The sequence below is a fragment of the Pantherophis guttatus genome, chromosome 2, assembly GCF_059756535.1.
Source record: "Pantherophis guttatus breed Tessera chromosome 2, ASM5975653v1, whole genome shotgun sequence".
Classification (NCBI taxonomy): Eukaryota; Metazoa; Chordata; class Lepidosauria; order Squamata; family Colubridae; genus Pantherophis; species Pantherophis guttatus.
The window spans coordinates 100,742,329-100,763,835 of record NC_142064.1 but is presented as its reverse complement, the minus strand read 5'-3'; the positions used below and the strand labels follow the sequence as shown (position 1 = coordinate 100,763,835).

At 38.0% G+C, this 21,507-nt stretch overlaps 1 protein-coding gene across 1 annotated transcript; it reads right to left on the bottom strand.

Annotated features, from left to right (window-relative positions):
- Positions 1-1,064: 1,064 nt before the first annotated feature.
- Positions 1,065-5,888, bottom strand: LOC117661935 (olfactory receptor 10AC1-like). The gene has a single exon (XM_034411245.2). The coding sequence runs from the start codon at positions 2,058-2,060 to the stop codon at positions 1,065-1,067; it is 996 nt and encodes a 331-aa protein (XP_034267136.1). The 5' UTR covers positions 2,061-5,888.
- Positions 5,889-21,507: the final 15,619 nt, after the last annotated feature.

Below are 21,507 nucleotides of genomic sequence, written 5' to 3'. Positions count from 1 at the left end.
TCCCAACCAATCAGAATGAAAAGGTGGACCATCCCAGACTACCAGCACCAGATTTGAAATAGTAACGGCAGTTACAGCAAAAGACCCTTCACATAAGCCTAATGATGGCAGATGAGATTCTGTCGAAACGTCGCTTCTACCCTTTTAGGGATATGTTCACAATTGATTTTAAATTGGGTTGTTTTAATTTACGGCCAAAATATTTAATTATTTTAAACTGTTTTTAAATTTTGTATGTACTGTTTTTTACTTTGGCTGTTCACCGCCCTGAGTCCTATTTGGAGAAGGGCGGTATAGAAATAGGAAAAAAATAAAAAAATAAAAAAAATAAAAATAAAAATAAATTACACGGGAAGAAACCCGAAATATTAACTGTACACACATATATACCCGTGAAAACTTACATAGACACACACACATATATATATATATATATATATATATGTAGGTCTTTGGTTATTCGGGTCTTCTCCCACGTAAAATTGGAAGTGTCTTGGCGACGTTTCGACGAAGTCTCATTCGTCATCTTCAGGCTGGTGTTCTCGGCTTCATGCTTCCAGGAGCATTGCTTCCAATTTTACGTGGGAGAAGACCCGAATAACCAAAGACCTACATACAAACACCCGCGAAAACCTGAGAAAACAAACATATATATATATATATATATATATATATATATATATATATATATACACACACACACACACACACACTCGCTTATATTTTAACATTTTATTGTACACTTCTCAGAGTCCCTCTTAGAGGGAGACAGACAGTTCAGAAATGTGAAACATAAATAAATAAAGTCTGAGTGTGCACAGTTAAGCATGTACATTATCATTTAACGTCTGTGTATGCATTGCATAATTTGTGACCCACCCACTAAGATGAATTAACAATTAATGTTTGACTATCCCAGGCAGAGGGCAAAGAGAAAAGATTAATTGATGAATCACAGTGGGTGCCTCTGTTTTTTATTTGCTTTCTCTCCATTATACAAGAAATGTACAAGATTTCCCGATACACAAGAAATATTGATTTCATGGATTCTGGGCTGGACTTCCTCAGAAATGAGCATGTCTGCTTTTAAAGATGCTCCAGTTTAGATGAGCTAATCTTTTTTGCAATAACTTCCTCACAGCTCCTTTGATTTCTTTGTTCCTAACACTATAAATTAAAGGATACAGCAGGGGGGTAATGTTGGTATAGATGAGGGCTATCATCTTATCTCGATGGGGTGAGTAACTAGACTTGGGTCGGACATATATGAAAGTGGCACAACCATAGTGCAAGACTGTGACCACAAGGTGTGAGATGCAAGTGGAGAAAGCCTTACCTCGGCCAGAGGAATCATGGATCCTCATCACGGCAAGGCCGATGCAGGTGTAAGAGATAAGAATGAGGAGGAAAGGGAGGAGTAGGATGAGGGTGCAAGCTACAAGAAGGGGAAGCTCATTGATATAGCTCTTGGTGCAGGCCAAGTGGAGAAGAGCAGGGACGTCACAAAAAAAGTGATCAATATGATGGGAACTGCAGAAGGGCAGGTGGAAGATAGCCACAGTCAGCCCCAGAGAGACCACAAATCCCCCAAGGCAGCAGATGACCAAAAGCTGAAGACAAAACGCTTGGTTCATCACTGCCGTGTAGCGAAGGGGCTGGCAGATGGCTACATAGCGGTCATAAGACATGGCTGCAAGGAGGAAACATTCAGCTCCCCCCAGAGCTACAAAGAAATGCATCTGGGTAGCACAGCCCACAAATGAAATTGTGCTTTCCCCCTTGCTCAATAGGTCAGCCAGCGCTTTGGGAGCAATGATGAGGGTATAACAGAGCTCAATGGCTGAGAGCTGGCAGAGGAAAAAGAGCATTGGAGGACGGGATGGCTCAGCTGATACAGCCAAGAGAATCAGCAGGTTTCCTGCAAGGGTAGCCAAGTGCAACCCAAGGAGGATGAAGAAAAAGAAAACCCGCAAGCGGAACAGATCAGAAAACCCAAGCAGCAGGAATTCCATGCTTGAGGATGTCTGGTTATTGCTCTCCATGCAATTGACCACAGACATTAGACCTGCAAGAGGAAAAAAGAATGAGACGAGAGAATATAAACCTAGATGGAAAGATAAAAGTAACCACCTACCTATTCCCAGCAGTTTACTTTTGTAGTCCAAGTACCCATGGAAAACTAGCAGTAGAAAAGGAATGGCAAACTAAAATCCACCAATGGTCCCCAGTTCTAGTTTTTGTGAGGAATGATAGTAAATTGGGAGGCATGCATGGCTTCCATGTATTTTGTGTAAAACATATTTTTATTCCTGCAGTATATTCTAGAAAAACAAGATCTTCTTGCATTTCCTTTCTTCTACTTCTTCAGAAATCTTGCAAGAAGGAAAGGCAGGTAACATGTTCCTCAGACTGCACCCAACTGACTAGATCGTGGTACTGAAATGCATGAGGTATGCCTTTAGGGAGCCTAGTTGCTATGTTTCCAGAATCTGGAGAACAGTAGAGTATCCAAAATAATAGAATTTGGTCCTACTTCTGACAAAGCCACATTATCCATTTTATACGTAACAGTGACTTGTAACATCACTATAATACATTATGCATTGGTGGTAATGTTGATGATTATCTTGTGCATTCCGTGATACAGTTTAGCTCTGTTGAAAGTATTGTTTGATTGGCATTAAAAAAATACTAGGAGCATTCAATATTATACCCTAACAAGAACATGACTTAAAAGTTTTCTAATGAAATAGCTTGATATCCCAGCATCCTAACAACCCTATTTCCTTTCTTATGAAAAGGTTTCCAATGTGATCTGTTTTCTGATACCTACATTTTATACATAAGCTCCCAAACCAAGGAATGTTTATTTTATTTATATGGCAAAATAAAATAAAACAAAATAAATATTTCTTTGATTGGGGGGTCATGAGTAAAATATAGGTATGGAATATAATCATTAAACCTACCTCTTTCCAGAGTAACTAATGCTATGGTGCACAAGAATCACTATAGGAACAGCAGCTGGGAGGCTATTTATCAGTAATCATTCGGTGTCAATTGCAGAAAGCCATAAAATGGATGCAGCCAGCAAACAGGAGACTTTAGAGTAACATTAGAATGAAGTTTGCTGAATTTATTCATGAGTACAGTAATTGTTGCTGAAAGATCATGGCATGAATAACAACAATATCAAAATACTGCATAATAGGAAGCTTTCTGTTGAAACCCTTGTCTAATTTCACCTGTAGCCATTCCCTCTCATGATTGGAAATTCAGGAATCTAGACTCAGTGCTGGGGAGGGTCGTTTTCACTAATGTTCTCAAAGAATCCAGGTTGAATAGGAAACACAGAAAGCCTTAAATCAGCATATAAATAGTAAGGTCAGGCAAAAAAGTTGTGTTTTTCTCTTTTCTTATTCAAACAAAGAATATAACTTCTGCTGCTTCTGATTCACGTGCAGGGCAGTTTACAGTAAGCAACAGGAAAAATTGGAGTAAATAAACATATAAGGACAGCAAAAACACTTATTGGTTAATGTGATGCAATTTTGTTTTGTGTCCACCTAGTCTGGATTCTTTGTCTACAATAGTGGGCTGTTAAAGCAGGAAGATTAAAGCAGAAGAAATTTTAGTGTGAAGAGAGCTAAAACAATTTCTGCCCAAGGAAATATAACAAAGGAAAGTGATTGCTCAGTTTGTGATGGATTACTTTTCAGTCCAGAGTTTGATTCAGATGGCATGGCTTTTTCACACATTATTTTATGTTATTCATTGTTACAAAATACAAAAGAAACAGTTTCAACAGCGTAACCTTTAAGATTTATACCATGTTATAACCTAAAGGAAAATTGGCATACAATGTTTTACAGATGGTATACAAACCCATCCGTAATATCTATGACAGATAAATCACAGATGTTGGAAATGCCGTGAAACAGAAGGAATATTTTGTCGTATGTGGTAAATGGATAAAAAACCCAAAAATACTGGTGAAAGACATACACAGCACAATGCAGAAAATTTTGTATTTTAAATTCAAAATGAAAGCATAACTTTCCTTACTAGGAATAATTTCAGAAAAAAATCATCTAGAAACATCATAATTTAATGAAATATGTGTAGTTCGGATAAAATTTGTAGAATATAAAAAGGAAAACACAATTCCAGCAACATCTGACAGGGAACTTGCAGAACACACAACTATAGCAAAACTAACACACACATGCATGTATATATACATACAGATACACACACACACACAATAGAAATTTAACTGAATTTAAGCAAAAATGGTTCTCACACATACAGTAATATACAGCAATGGCAAATACAATAATCTGCAGTTTTGCTTTTTATTGGGCTAAATGTTTATAAATATTGTAATTAGCAGACATAAAAAGGGTGAAGTCAGACACAATAGCTTTAAAAATTTTTTTTTTACTTTATTTCCTCTACAATATTTTAATTTTGTTAAACTTGTTTTGTTGATCCATTTTTTCTTCTTTAACATATATAAACACACCCACACACCACATGTACACCAAGTAATAATACAATGGAGATTTCAGTATAAAGTAATTTAGCTTCAGACTGAAACCTTTATCACACAACAAATACCTTGATATATGATCTTTCTTCATCTCTTCCTACTTACCTTTGAATGAAAAAGCCAAATAATCATTGCAACACTGATATCCTAAAAAGTAGCTAATGACAAAATAACAGAATAACAGGTGGAAGGGACCCCTTGGAAAACTTCTAGTTCAACTCCCTGCTCATTGTTTCTTCTATTGCAAGATGCAGGTTTGCACCTTGGAATTCATGGGGGAAAGAGACATTGCCTAGATCAGAAAATGGGCTGGTCCAGAAAAGATGAAATAATCCCCCTTTTCGGTAATGGGATTCAAATAATTTAACAACCGGTTTTCTGCCCTACTGGTTCTTCCAACAACCAGTTCACCAAACTGCTCAGAAAGTTAACAACCGGTTCTCCCTAAGTGGTGCGAACTGGCTGAATCCCACCACTGCCCTTTTCCCATTACTTCCCCCCAAAGCTAATTTAAACACATCTACACTACAGTGTCATGGAACTCCTAGGCCTAGCTATGGTTCCTTCCCCTCCATAAATCCTTTCAGGCTTTCTGGGTCACCTGTGAAAAACAATTTGGTATTGCTTTCTTGCTGCAAGCCTCCCCAGCGTGGTTCTGGATGTCTATTTTGTAAACTTAGCTTTTTCTTGTTTCATAACAGAAGAATGAAAGATATATCCTTAATCTGTTTAATATCCAGTTGTAGCAAGAGCACTTGCCAGAAACCATGGATCCATCCTCTTCTTACTTTTTTAAAAATTGTGGAATTGTGGAAATTGTCTTTCCACAGTGTCCAACTGCGTCCTTCTTTCCTTCTTTCTTTTACTATCTTATATCCTGTGTCCTTCTTCGTTTCCATTACCTATGGAGCCTTCCCTTGAGAGTCCACATGCTGAAACGTTAAGCATCTTTGACCCTTTCAAAGAAAAAGACCTTACAGCATTTTCTCAGCTAACAAAGGACAAGAATCAAAAGTGATTGACAACCCAAACTTCTTAGACAAGAGACAGATGGTTGCATTGTCATCTAAACGCTCTGAACTTTGCTTTCTTTTACTGGATTAGACTATAGGATAAAGATGGCTAGTTAATATTTTATAGTATGTAGTGCTTCTTAGAAATATTTTTAAATGAATAAATAAATGTTATTTTGTAAAGTAGTAATAAAAGGAGATAGGTGTTCTGATGAAGAATAATAAATGAATAAAACCACACCAGAAGAGACACATTGGGTCAGGCTGAAGAATAAAGAATGAATGGCCATTTGGATTAAGGCTGGTAATCTATAGAATATAAAAAAAAACCCTTCAATTTGTTGCAAGTTAAGCAGAAAGGCAGGCAGGTTGACACTGCTAGCATGTAAAGCAGCATTTAATGCCCACAATCAATAACATAACAGCTTTGCTCCAGATTTCTTCGTCAATCAACTATAAAACCAGAAATTTCCATTCCATTTGACTTTTTAAATCTTAAGGTACTGGTATGCTTCCCAACTCTCAGATATCAAATGCATAATAGCTACCAATAATTCGGAATAGTGCCATGCATAAAAAATTTATCGCATTATGTTTTACTACCTACCTGTCCCTTCTTGAGAATTTGTTTTCCCATTGATGGGGAATGATTTTATTAGTTTTGAGATGAGTGTGTGTGTGTGTGTGTGTGTGTGTGTGTGTGTATACTGTCACTGCACAATAAGCTCTTCAATCAGTTGCAACCTACCTGACTTTCTATGCTTCAATCATTAAGTCCCAAGTGATGACATCATGAGGAAATGCCTCTCATTTATCTGTGAAACCAAACAATCCCTGGAGATCCTTTTTTCACTTCCTCAAGCAATAGAATGAGCTTAAACTGCACCAAGTGAAATCCAGAAGAAATTCTCAAACTTCCTGAAACCAAGTTAGAAAACTGGAAGACCTGTTAAACTTTTGAGGAATTTCAAGGAAGATTTTGGCAAAGGATTAATTTTTTTAAAAAAATCAGACAGTATAAATGTTTGACATTTGGGGGGAATCTTACATTCCATTCGCCCTGTTGTACTTTGGGTTGAAAATTTTTTAAAGTGCATTTAAAAAGCTTTTTGATTTTATTTGTAAAAATATAGAGAGGTTTAATATTTTTTTTGGCCAATTATAATTTTTTTCAAGCAATTCACACTCTTTGCTTTCTTTTTCATTAAATTTGGGTGCTTTTCACTTTACACACAATGCTTGAATTTGTACAATAGAAAGGAATGACAAAATTTAAAGATGTGAAGGATAGCTGATTTTTTTTCTGTTTACTTACTCAACATACAATATTAGATAAATACTATTTTATTATAATATTATATTACTAGCTAGATACCCATGCTTCGCTACGAAACTATGTGATGGGGCTTGATAAATTGACACTTAAAGCTTGAAAATTAATGAGTAGTTAAAAAGGTGACTGTATTATTTGGTTAGAGATGGTAAACTAAGTTTCTGTTACAGATGAAGACATTATTGTAAGATTGTTAGGTTACTAGCAATCTTTCTTTCATCTACAGTTTATTCTTATGATCTCTGTGGACTTGGATTGATTAGCATGACATCAAAAGGAACGATATCTTAAAAATTTCAAACTGTTGAATAAAATGTAAGTATTTGAACACAAACATTAGCTCATCAATAGTGAACCAAACTAATTGAGAGTTGATATTTACTTAATCAAAATAGTATGCACCACACTGTACTCACTAAAATGTTTGTTGACAGGACTTTGAAGTTTACAGAAAAATCCCTCCAACCTGTAGGAGTCCCCTAAAACAGGAGTGTCAAACTTGTGGTGTCACATTCTCATCACATGACGTATTGCAACTTTCCCCCCCTTTACTAAAATGGGGGTGGGCGTGGCCAGCGTGTGGCATATTCGGCCTGCAGGCCACAAGTTTGACACCCCTGCCCTAAAAGTACTCAAAGATACATGCCAAAATACTCCATGAGGACAGGGAATAATGATCAATAGTTCCTGAATTCTAGCAGACATATAGGAATAGGACAACAATAATAATAATATATCTGATTGCTATTGATTATGTTGAGTTGTTCAGTCAGTTCCAATTCATTATGATCCAATGGACATATTTTACAAGGATAGTCTGTCAGTCACCTTATCTATGAGTTCTTGTCATTTCTGATTTACTCAACTTCTCTTCTACCAGCATTTTATATTATATTACATTGAGAATAATTACATATTATTGTAACTAATTATCATTACATACTGTAAATTTATAGATAAAGGGAAAAAATGCCAGTTTCAATGTTCAGTGATAGAATCAACATAAAATATTTTGTAATTGGCTCTATTATTAATTTAATCTGGTGTTGGTGCTTTAATGCAATACACTTTTAGTTGTAACTTATATAATTATATAACACAATACAATTCTGAATTCCTCCTGAATTAGTGGCTGGTTGACAATCATAGTTAGTTTAATGCATGTTTTCGTATCTGAACAATTAAATAGCTTGTTTCCTGTCTGTGCCAATTTATGCTTGAGCTTGTATGTTGTGATCTTTGCAGTCCAGAAGTCCAAAATTTAAGCCATAATAAATAACTTTAAGTAATGCTTGAAAATAATGATATAAGGCAATAAAATAATAATAGCTGTCTATTGGGAGGGAAAATAATGCAAATTATACTTAAAGCTTAAAACAAATAAATCAAATATGAAGCAGTATTAACCCATGAGAATTTAGCATATCATTCAATTCAATAAGAGAAAGGCAAGCTGTTCACAGAATTCAATTCAATTCAGTTCAACACTGAATTCAAAAAGAAATAGAGGCATGGAATTCCAAGAACATCAGGAGAAATGAATATCAAGCATTAAGAAATGCTTAACTTCATTCTGTGTTCAGCAAAAGGAGTAAATAAAAAGAGAAATATCAAGACTCTTACTGCAACAAAGGCCAACAGTTTTGAGGCTTCTTATTATAGTATAGTAAAAGTGGGAGAAATTTACAAGATATGACATTCACATCTCTGTGTTAAGGAGAGGCACTTTTGCATAGGTACCACTTCACTTGAGAATGGAGAAATAGAGAAAATGCTTCAGGATCAAAGTGGGGCAGAGGACAGGATGGAAATAATCATCTCTCCTTTGCAACCTGTAAAGAAAGTTCTGGTCTCTGAAGTACACTCCAATATAGTAGAACCTCTGGTTACAACCATAATTCGTTCTATAACTTTGGTCGCAAACCGATTTGGTCGTGACCCAAACTTAATTTTGGAAATTTGGTGCTTACAAAAAAAATGGTGTGGAAGGGGAAATTGGCCGCAAAGAAAAAAAAAAGTGAATTTTTTGGTCAGAATCCAATTTGGTCGTGGTCAGAAGGCTTTGTGACCAGAGATTGTACTCTAAATGGAAAGGAAGGAAACTAATAAGTCTCTTTCAATAATGTCTTTGCCCATATTCTTTAATTGCCCTGTTCAGTGTATTTTTGAAACCATGGAGCTTGGGACTCCCACTAGTTAAAAAGATGAATTTTGCCTGTCCTTTGTTTGATTCTGGATGCAACTGAAAGATGAATCTGGGATCAAGCCCACTCAACTGCTTCAGATACCCAACAGATAATACTTCTAAAGTCTAGGAGAGCTATGTATTGGAGTGCTTTGGTCCAGCTGTTGGTTATTTTTTGGTTGCACTGTAAATCCAGCTCAATGGACTACACTGATCTTTTGAGAGTCATGCTGGTTAAGTGATGAAGGTGTCAGCATCTGAAAGCTTAATAAGGTTTCTGCCTGGCATGAACCAAAAGGCTGGCAAATGAGTGGGAGAGCTCAGGATATCCTGTCCCCTTCTGCATTTCTTCTGAGCAATTTCAGCCATGAGTAGAGATGAAAACAAAAGCAGAGCAAGCTCAAACTCAAATCAGTTCAAAGTAGCTTCAAAAGGTGAAGTTATTCTATGGAAGTTTCTGCCCTGAGCAAATGTATTATTAGTCCAGATAATCCCATTTTGGAAAAAAACTGGGGAATAAACAATCAAGCCAGATGTCAACTGTCCAATTAGCAAACCCAAAACAAGGAAACAATCTTGGGAGAATTGAATTCCCAAAAGTAATGTTGGTACCGAAGAAACAAAACCAGTTCTGGTTTCCCACGCTAATGCTTGCCGTTTCTCCTTTACCCATCCCGGGTTGATCACATTGTCCAATTATGAGATGGTCTTTTGTTATGAGAATGGTCCATTTTTTCTGAAGCACCTGCAGCAGTGACCTTGCTGGGTCCATGCTCTCACAATCTCTGCATACATTCTCCACATTACATTCCTCTCCCCCAGGTTCATTGGCAAATTGAAAAGAATTAGGTTTCAAAGAAGCAAAGTGGTTCAATCTTGACACCAGAAGATGATCAAAACTACTTCCAGATAACTATTGGTTAGGAAAAAAACATTCAGGAAATAAATGAATCACTGATTCACTAATTCCATTCCTGTGATTAACAGAGTACATGACTAAGACACTATCACCTCTACCATGGTTTTATTGTATACCTATATCTGGTAATCTTAGCTTGGAAAGATCATCCATGGGTCATTTTAATTATAATTTTTACTACCTATAGCTCGCAGCATTGCTATACACATGGAATAATTAAACGAAATATTGAAGGTACCCCACTTTTCTTCAAACTGGGGTCCTTTTTACAACAAGATACCCCTGGCAGATTCCTTCTAGTACATGAGGGTATCTATTTTGGCTGCAAAAGGAAACTGTTTGCTGTAAACAGTATTTTTGACCTCTTGGTTTGACCACGGTGTCAAATTTGCACATGCTTTGAGTCAAATCATGTAAAATATCAATAATCTAATAGTAGGACAAGCCAAATTAAAGTCTAGATTTGTGACATCTAAATTATGAATCAAAATGGTGACAACCCTCTCTATTGGCCAATATTTCAAAAGTTAATCCTCTTAGTTGTGTCATCTAAAATTATTTTAAAATGGGACATTAGAGGCCAATTAAGAAAGTACCATAAAAATCCTTTGGGCCTAATTAAAAAGTTTTTCTATTAAAGTAAAATTGTAATTGCAGATTAAGTACTTGATCTAGCCCAGTGTTGAGCCCTGTAGTCCTCTTTGAATTTCTAACAACTGAACTAAACTTTTTCCAGAATGAAAAACTCTAGGGTCTTGTTTAAAGTAATTAATGTTGAACTACACAAGAGTTATATTTAACCAATAATTCCATCTGTGCTCTCCAATGAATTATAGCAATGTTTATTCATTATAGCAGAATTATAGCAATGTAGACTTACTTAGCAAGTTAAACCTGGCTTCTAGGAAGTGACTGTGAATATTCCATCTCAGCATGGGCAATGGTACATATATATCAATATAATGCTGTAGGCAGGGCAATACTATTCTGCTGCTATTTAATAATAGATAGTAGCACATTTGAGAGTCCATGTCTGGGTTCTGATTTGACATTGCGGCGAGATTGGATTTGAGGAGTGGGGCTTTGCTAACTCACGCCAAATCCTCCTCGTTGGAGGGCCCTCCAAGGGGCTAAAGTCACCCTGTAGAGGTGACGAAGAAAGGGGGGGAACCCTGCAGGTCGCGGAGAGTGACGGCTCTCCAGATGGACCTAGGCAGTGGTGGGATTCAGCCAGTTTGCACCACTTTGGGAGAACCGGTTGTTAACTTTCTGAGCAGTTTGGTGAACTGGTTGTTGGAAGAAATCAGTAGGGCAGAGGAGTGGTTGTTAAATTATTTGAATCCCACCACTGGACCCAGGGATTCCCTCCAACGACGAAAAGGAGAGGCAGCCATTATGGCTGCCGTGAAGCTGGGGACTGGATTGTTATAGGTCACAACCAACAATTTGGATAGCCCTTTGACAATCAGTGCAGCTTGTGTAGCAGAAGTGTTTCATGGGTGTTCCAAACCATTCCTACAACTGCTTGCAGCACTGCATTCTGGACCAGCTGTGGCTTTCAAATGGTCTTCAAGGCCATCGCCATGGAGAGCACACTGCAATCAACCACGTGTGAGGCGACTAAGATATGGGTGGCCATGAGAAGGGAATCACAGATCCATTCAGAAAAGAGTCAGATTAGCACACCAGATGAATCTGTGCAAAGGTTTCCTGGCCACAGCTGCCATCTATTTTTAAATAGAAGCTGTGACTCAGGAAGACCTCCAAACTGTGCACAAATTCTATGTGGGGAAGTTAACCTCATTCAGAACTAAAAATGGAAAATCTTCAACACTGGAAGGACCATGAAGTCACTCAGTTTTGTCTGAAATTACTGATAGTTTAAGCTTGCTCTTCTCCATCCAAACCCTGCTAGCTTTCAGGCTCTGAATAGATCTTGACAGTATCATTTGGTCTACCAGGGGTTGTAAAGGACCACTGAGTATGACCCACATATTGATGATATTTGACTCCATGTCAACAGATGACTTCATCCACATCTTCATGTAAATGTTAAACAGGAGGCAAGAATTTGTAATAAAGCTTCTTCTCTATCACCAGCAAGAGAACCACTGCAACACTATGGCTCCCACTGTGGCTCCCAATTTCTATATAGCAGTTGGCTCAGAACAGTGGTGGGATTCAAATAATTTAACAACCGGTTCTCCGCCCTAATGACAGGCTGGGTGGACATGGCCAGGGGATGTGACAGGCAACACTTGGCCTCCTGCATGCCCCCTAGGAGCAAAAATGGGCCATGGGAGGACTCCTGGAAGAGGCGGGGAGGGGCGGGGAGGGGCCAGCCAGCAATTTAACTACTGGTTCGCCCGAACTGGCTTAATCCCACCACTGGTTCCAAAAGGTATTATGATTAAGGGTACGAAAAGCAGGGGTGAAATGCTACCAGTTCGAGCCAGTTCACCTGAACCATTAGTAAAAAACGCCACCGTTTAATAAAAAAATGCTTTAAAAAGTAAAAAAAAAGGTCCGATGATCAGCTGTGCAACAATCAGCTGTGCTGTGTGATCATTGGAACTTTTAAAAAACTTTTTTAAAGCATTTTTTACTACCTATTCCAACCGGTAGTAAAAAAAAATGCTTTAAAAAAGTTTTTAAAAAGTTCCGACCATCAGCTGTGCAACAATCAGCTGTGCCGGGCAATCGGAATTTTTTTAAAACTTTTTTTTAGCATTTTTTTTACTACTGATCAGCTGTGAGACAATCAGTTGTGGTTGATTGTCTGTGTGGTTCTGTTCTGCCCCAGCTCTGGATTCCCGAGGATATAGACACACACCAATGGTCCTTATCAAATTTATTAAGTAGCAAGAATAAAGTCCAGCAAAGGTTGGCAACCAGCCCAGAAAGCAAGATAAGACTTTTCCAAAAATGCTCTGATGATAATTACAAGTTGTTTTTAGCAAGAAACTTACTAACGGCATGTGACTTAAATAGGCTAAGGGAGTGGCCAATTATCCTCAAGCCTTACTCTTGAGGAGACCTCCTCCTCCTGAGTAGCCACTCCTGCCTTTTGGCAGCCCTGCATGCTCGAGCATTGAGGAGAGGCTCCTCCACTTCGCTATCTCCACTTGAAGGAGCCTCTGGAGGTTCTGAAGGTCCTGATTGAGTCTCTGCCTCTGGCACCACATCCTCTTCAGCCTCCTCACTGTCCGACGCGAGTGCCGGCTGCGCAGGCTGCTGGCGCAACACCACACCAGCTTCCTCATCGTCAGGATCAGCCATGATCTGCGTAGGCCACTGGCGGGCAACAACAGATTCCTGCTTCTTGCAGGGACCATTTCAGGGGTGAAATGCTCCCGGTTCGGACTGGACCGGCCAATCCAATAGCGATGGCGGCAGGTGGTTCGGAGAACCGGTAGCAAAAATCCCTGCGCTCCCCCCACCATGCCCAGCTGAGCTGCCTGATCATCAGAGGCTTTTTTTAAAAAAACTTTTAAAAGCATTTTTTCTACAACCTCTTCCAACGAAAAAATGCTTTTAAAAATAATTTAAAAAAACCCTCTGATGATTGCGTGGCTCAGCTGGGATTGTCAGAGGCTTTTCAAAGTATTTTTTCCTGCAACCTCTTGGCCAAAGAGGTGGTAAACAAAATGCTTTGAAAAGTCTCTGACGATCCCAGCTGAGTTGCCTGATCGGCAGAGAGGTATTTTTTTAAAAGCCTCTCTGACGATCCCAGCTGAGTTGCCTGATCAGCAGAGGTTTTTCTTTTTCTTTTTTTTTAAAAATAGTCTTTATTTACATTTTCCATTAAAAACAAACAAAAAAAATAACAATACACCATATAAATAACGTACAACACAAAGAACATTACAAATAACACACAAGTGGTAGAGACAGATGGTACCTTCATATCTGAGTATTCAATATAATATTACATTCCAGGGGAGATAGAGCAACTCATCTCTCTTAATATATCAATTAGGTCTAACCGACCTCACTTAATATAGTTTCTTCCTTAACAATCCTTCCACATTTACTTTGGGTTATGATATTCTCTTCTCTAGCCAAATATATAGTTTCTCCCAGGATAAACATGTTTGTGTTTGGTCTTTATCTTTTAATTTTTTGGTTAATTTATCAGCTTCTGCACAATCCAGAATCTTTTTTATGATTGCTTCCTCTGATGGGATATTCTGGTTTTTCCAAAATTGAGTGTATATCAATCTCGCCACTGTAATAATGTGAAGAGCTAAATACCATGAATCCTTCTTGATCTTATCCGGTTTGGAGCCGAGCAAGCATGTCTCTGGTGACCATTCAATTTTTTGTTCTAAAATCTCATTCAGCCATTTTTTAATTTTCCCAAAAAAATTTTTTGCTTCCTGGCATAACCACCATTGATGATAGCAAGTGCCTCTTTCTTGCCCGCATTTCCAACAAACCGCCGATTGTCCAGCAAACATTTTAGCCAGTCTATCAGGGGAGAGATGCCACCTATATATCATCTTATAAATGTTTTCCTTATAGGTCATGGAGACTACTGATTTCATTTTTTTTTAAAATTTGATTTATATGCCGCCCTTCTCCGGAGACTCAGGGCGGCTTACAATGCGTTAAGCAATAGCCTTCATTCTTTTGTATATTTTATACAAAGTCAGCTTATTGCCCCCACAAACTGGGTCCTCATTTCACCTACGTTAGAAAGGATGGAAGGCTGAGTCAACCTTGAGCCTTGGAGAGATTCGAACCAGCAGAAATTGCAGGCAGCTGTGTTAATGACAGGGTGCACTAAACCACTGTACTATCAAGGCTCTTTTCCCACCATATCCCTTGCCATTTGTCTAAGTGAATTGGGTACCCAAAATTTTCCCCCCAGGCAATCATTGTGTCTTTGATTATCTCATCACCTATCTCTAATTCCATTAATAATTTATAACTTTTTGAAATCATGCCTTTTTCTTGGCCCATCAAGATTTTATCTAATTTTTGTAAATCCATGTGTATGCCTTTTCCATCTCTGTCTTTTTTAAATTTGGATTGGATCTGCAAGTAGGTCCACCAATCTATTTGTATTCCTAATGAGTTCAATTCCTGTTTAGATTTTAGTTTTCCCTGTACATTCAATAAATCTTTGTATGTTAATTTCTTTGTTGGGTTATAAAGTTTAGGATATGTCAATGCTTCCACAGGAGATATCCAACATGGTGTTTTAATATAATATTTTTACTGATCTTTTCCCAATTTCGAATTAGAATGTTTCTTATGTAATGTCTAGTAAACCATTTACTTTGTGGAGAGCCATTTCACCAGAGTGCCATATGCCATCCCTGTTGTAGGTCGTAACCTTCTAGTTTAAGAAGACTATTATTACCCAAGGTAATCCATTCTTTTACCCACGTTAATAATGCTGCTGAATAATAATTCTCCCAGCATGGTAGTCCTAGGCCTCCTCTTTCTCTTGTCTCCTGCATCAACTTTTTCTTAATCCTTGGTTTTTTCCCCTGCCAGATAAATTTAGTTATTATTTGGTTTAGTTCCCTAAAAATTTTTTTGGATAGATTCGCTGGGGCAGTTTGAAATAGAAAGTTAAATTTTGGTAAAATGTACGACTTAACTGTTGTTACTCGTCCTAGGCGTGAGAGTTGTATTTTACCCCATTTGTCTAAGTCTTTCCTTTATTGTAGTTCTCTTCTTGTATACTCGAACATCTACCGGATAACCAAATTCCCAAGTATTTAATTTTATTAACTATTTTCAACCCGGTCACTTCCTGTAATTCTTTTTTATCTCCCTCTAAGATATTCTTTATTAATAAATTTGTTTTCTTTTTGTTGATCAATAATCCTGCTACTGCCCCGAATTCCTCAATCATCTCTAATAGGTGTATGCAGGATTTTATCGGCTCTTCCAGGATGAAGACCATATCATCGGCAAAGGCCTGGGTCTTATATACTTGTTGCCCTATTCTAAGTCATTTTATTTTCCCCTTGTTCCTTATTTTTCATAGTAAAGTCTCTAATGTTAAAATAAAAAGTAAGGGGGAGAGGGGGCAACCCTGTCTTGTGCCTTTATTAATAGAAAATTCTTCTGTTAGGTTCCCATTTATCAGTAGTCTGGCCTTTTGCTTAGAATAAATAGCTTTAATTGCATTTGTAAATCTCTGTCCAAAACCCATATATTCTAGCTGCGCTAATATAAACTCCCAGTTGACCCTGTCAAAACCTTCTGGGCATCTATAAACACTAGTGCAGCTTGTTTGCCTGGATGCTGTTCATAATATTCCAAAATGTTTAACATAATTCTCAAGTTATCTCGTATTTGGCGTGATGGTAAGAACCCATTTTGGTCGGTGTGTATAAATTCATTCAGGAAGCCTTTTAGTCTATTTGCCAAAATTGTTGTGAAAATTTTATAATCGGAATTCAAAAGAGATATTGGTCTGTAGTTTTTTATGTCTGTCGATGGGGGGGTCTTCTTTTGAAATTAAGCTAATATTGGCCTCTCTCCATGAATGGGGAATTTCTGCTTTTTCCAAAACGTCATTGAATAGATCTTTCATATGTTCTCCCATTACCTCAAACATTGTTTTATATAACTCCGCCGGGAGACCATCTGTGCCAGGTGTTTTTAAATTCCCTTGTTTCTTCACTGCTCTCTCAATCTCCGTTAAAGTAATTTCCTCTTCTAATATTTCTTTTGTTAAATTAGGTATTTTGGGTAAATCCGACTTCTCTATATAGTTTTTTATCGCACCTGCAAAAGTCCCTTCTTTTTTATATAATTCTTTATAAAAGTCCACTGTAATTTTTTCCTTTCCTCCTTTATCTCTTATTAAATTTCCCTCCTTATCTTCTAACTGATCAATACGTGGTTGAGGATAAAGAAGAACAACTGGGTGAAATTGTGGGAGAAGTAATTGCAGAAGTAGTGGGGAGGAGAAAGGAAGAAGTACGTGGCGATATAGACGAAGCATACCGTGTATATACCAACTATGCGAGACGTCACAACTTGCCTAGAGAAGTACATGTGAGGCTAACCAAAAAGACTTTAAGAGACGAAACTCTCCACAAGGCCAGGGATCAGAGTGTTACATATAAAGGACGGCAGATCACAATTCTAAAACAGATCCCTAGAAGAGTGAGAGAGCAGAGGCATAATTACCAATTTATAACCTCACAATTGAGAAAACATAATGCTCCGTATCGATGGTTACTGCCTGAAGGACTCTTAGTGACATGGCAAGAGCGGAAAATTAAAATTAAAATTAAAATTGAGAGTATATATGATGCACAAGATTTTTGTGAGACTTATTTTGGACATGGCGAAAGTGAAAGAGACAAAGAAGTAGTCAAAGAGAGTCAGAGAGATCAGAAAGAGGAGTGGAGAAAGGAGAGAGGAGCACAAGCAGATTGCGGAAAGGGGAAAAGAAATGGGAGGAGGGGGGAAGAAGGGGGTGTGGAAGAATATGGAGTAGAGACTCGCTTAGCAGCCAAGATTAAAGGGGCAAATAGATAGAAATGAATCAAGGAGTGAGATTACTGACAGTAAACGTTAATGGTCTTAATGCCGCGACAAAAAGAAAACGCATTTTATCCAAAATAGTTAAAGCCAAAATGGATATAACATGTTTACAAGAGACCCATATCAAATTGTCACAAACAAATTTATTGAAATGTCCCAAGGCAGGGAAACTGTTTGTAGCGGCCTCAGAGGAGAGGAAAAGAGGAGTAGCTATATTTGTAAAAGCACATCTCTCGCCGAAACAACTATTTGCTGATGAAGAGGGAAGAATACTAATGTTAGTGGAACTATTACAAAATAAGGTACTATTGATTGGAATCTATGCCCCCAATACTAAACAAAGCTTATTCTTCCAAAGAATACGAAGAGAAATCAGAGAAATGGAATACGAGCAAGTATGTCTCATGGGTGACTTTAATGCAATTATTAACAGGACACAAGATCATAAAACAGGAGACAACACCAAAAAAGGAAATAAAGGACAAGACAAGAGGATTTTACCAGCCATCTGTAAGGAAATGAGAGACAAATTAGGATTGAAAGACACTTGGCGTGATCATAATTCAAATGTGGAGCAATTTACTTATTACTCTTCTAGACATAAATCGTGGTCCAGATTAGACATGATCTGGATGTCACAGGAACTTAACTCCCAGATAGTAGAAATTAGAATTTTGCCGAATGACTGGGCGGATCATAATCCAGTTTTGGCAGTACTAAAGGAAGAGGGGAAAAATAGAACGAGATGGATGATGAGAACAGAGATATTAAATGAAAGTGAATTTACACAAAAAATGAAGATAGAAATAACCCTCTTCTTTCAAGAAAATAAGACACCAGGAATGCCATTACAAATAATTTGGGATACTGCTAAGGCTTTCATAAGAGGTCTTATTATAAAACATATGGCCATCAAACATAAAAAAGAAGAGCAAGAAAGGAATGAGATATTAAATAAATTAACGAAAGCTGAGAAACAGCTACAAGATAATCCACTATCTATGGAAGCGAAAGAACAGACAATATTGCTAAACCACCGGCTTAATATTCTAGAGCTGGATAAACTGAGAGATAAGATAAAAGTAGCAAAGCAAAAACACTTAGAATCAGCTAATAAATTAAGAAGATGGCTAACATAAAGACTTAAAAAAGAGAAACAAAATAGACGTATTGATCAGCAGAGGTTTTTCAAAGCTGTTCTGTCCCCGTCCCCACACACACACAAACAGCCAGCCAGGGGTTAAAGAAGTACTCACACAAGGTTTGTTATCAGGAACTTGGCAGCAATACGATAACCGTCTGCCAAGTGCTTTACTACAAGAAGAGGGAGTGTTCCTCCACCAGATAACACCAACGTATACACACAGTTTTCAAAACAGTCCACTCAAACATGAAACCTTCAGCAGATTTGGCGTTGTACAAAGTGACTAGCCAGAAGTTAGCTTTGTCCGTCACAGAGTCTAAATGGCCACCACACTCTCTTATATAGCCTGTGGGGTGTGGTCCAGTGACTCAGCTTAATCCTTGGCACGCCTCCTCATCTGCTGCAAACGTTTATCTCACCTTCATTGGCGTGGATCCAGGAATGACTTATCATCCCCATCGCTGTCATCGGAGACACCTGGCTCCTGGTCAATCTCCTCTCCCTCAGCAGACACCTGAGGCATTGCCAGAGAGGAGGGGCCTGGAGAGGGAGGCCTGGCCGGCTCCTCTCCTTCATGTTTGGAGCCTTCTTCCTCCGATAAGATAGGCTCGGAGGACGGAACCACAACAAAAGCATTAGAAAAAATGCTTTGAAAAGTTTTTTTTTAAAAAAAGTTGGCCATGCCCACCCGTCACATTAACCCCCCCACCAAGCCACACCCACAGAACTGGTAGTAACAAATTTTACATTTCACTCCTGGGCCATTTTGTGTGAAGTCCAGCTGCTTTTGCATTGTGTGTGTCAGTTGTGTAGCTTTTGTATTATTTTTGTATAAAGTGTGATAGTTGGTTTTTGAGATCTCTGTGACTCTGTGAGGTTCCTGCTTGTTGCAGGGGCCATTTTGTGTGAAGTCCATCTGCTTTTACATTGTGTGTGAGTCAGTTGTGCAGCCACGCCCACCCAGTCACATGACCACCAAGCCACGCCCACCAAGCCACACCCACAGAACCGGTAGGGAAAATTTTTGAATTCCTCCACTGACCAAAAGTCACTGAGAAATTAAGGAAAACTGGAGCATTAAGGATCCAGTGATCCCGTGTAAGGTACGTGGGAATGATTTTGGAAGACTGGGTGAAGAGATGCAGCGTAAGGAATAATCAGATAAGAGGGAGGATAGCACACAGCTTCATAATGGATGAAGCAAGAGGCTAAAGAGAGATCTTCCCTAACTTATCAGCTGCAAAAGTGATGGCAGGATAATTTACAAGATTAATATAGTTTTACAATAAAGTAGAACTAGCTTATCTGCCTGTGTTTCCTGCCAAATACTGACTAACCTTCCCATAAATGGCTCAGATTCCCATCATCCCTCTGTCCATGACACCTGGTTGTTACTTGATAATATCAAAAGTACTCTTTATGGAACTCTATCAGTTTCTCTTGATTAAAAAAAAGGATTGGGTCAGTGTTGAAGATCTGTATTGATTATCAGCTGCTTTCTAAGTATGATTCCAGATGTTGATTTTAAGCTTAAAAACTGTAAATGGTTTGGATCTAAATGTTAGGCACCCCAGAATGGTAAGGCTTTTGGAAAAAGTTATGGTTCTTTTCTCCACTCTTCAATTCATACATTTTACCAGGTTATATGTCAGATAGAACCCAAGCAGTAAACAAACATAGGACCATATCTAGAACACAGAACATAGAGTAATAGGGTTGAAAGCAATGGTGGGTTTCAAAATTTTTTACTACTGGTTCTGTGGCCGTGGTTTGGTGGGCGTAGCATGGCTTGGTGGGCGTGGCTTGGTAGGCGTGGCAGAGGAAGGATACTGTAAAATCTCCATTCCCACCCCACTCTAGGGGAAGGATACTGTAAAATCTCCATTCCCTCCTCAATCCAGGGGAAGGTTACTGCAAAATCCCCATTTCCTCCCGATCAGCTGGGACTCAGGAGGCAGAGAATAGATGGGGGCAGGGCCAGGCAGAATTTTTACTACCGGTTCTCCGAACTACTCAAAATTTCCGCTACCGGTTCTCCAGAACTGGACAGAACCTGTTGAAACCCACCTCTGGTTGGAAGGGAACTTAGAGGTCTTCCAGTCCAACTTTATTTTATGTGGTTTCTACCTTTCTCTGAGGAAGTTAAGAAAACTTCCTCAGGGTCCTTCTCTGGCTTTACTAGAGCCGTGACAGGACTAGTGTTTGCAATGAAAAAAGAGTCATCATTCTGACTTATACTGAAGAGAATTTGTTTTGAAGCCAATTTCATTGATCTGTTTGTATAGATTTACCATATGTTGTGCAAAATAAGTATTCTTCCCAAATGGAGCTTTGCTCCATACAAATTACTCAGATGCTGTTCAAATTGTTTTTAAAAACAATTTAGACTTTTATTAAAACTTATCAACAATGCAAATAAATGAAAAGCAAATCTATAAGAAAGGAAGGTGCAAAGACTACTTTCCACACAATAGCCTACAACAGAAGGGGGAAAAGCAAACTTCTTCTTTTTCTTTATTTTTTAATTTCTCCACTTTTTAAAAAATAAAAAGATTTTATTTATTTATTTATTTATTACATTTCAACACTGCCCAACTCACCTAAGTGACTCTGGGAGGTTTACAAACAACATAATAAAACCATTTAAAACATATCTAAAAGCACATGTAAAAACAAAATTCAAACAAGATTAAAATTTACAAGTTAAAAATGAAAAAAAAATCAGAAGGGCAGGCTAATTGTTTAATTTAAATTTAACTGTTTGTCTGTTTGTTTTCCAGCAACTGAATTTATTTTAATATTTAATACAGGTTTGTTGTTATGATTCAACAAAAATAGTTCTC

What these genes read in the sequence shown, in the direction of transcription:
- LOC117661935 (XM_034411245.2), bottom strand. Translation starts at nt 2,060, where the DNA reads ATGTCTGTGGTCAATTGCATGGAGAGCAATAACCAGACATCCTCAAGC.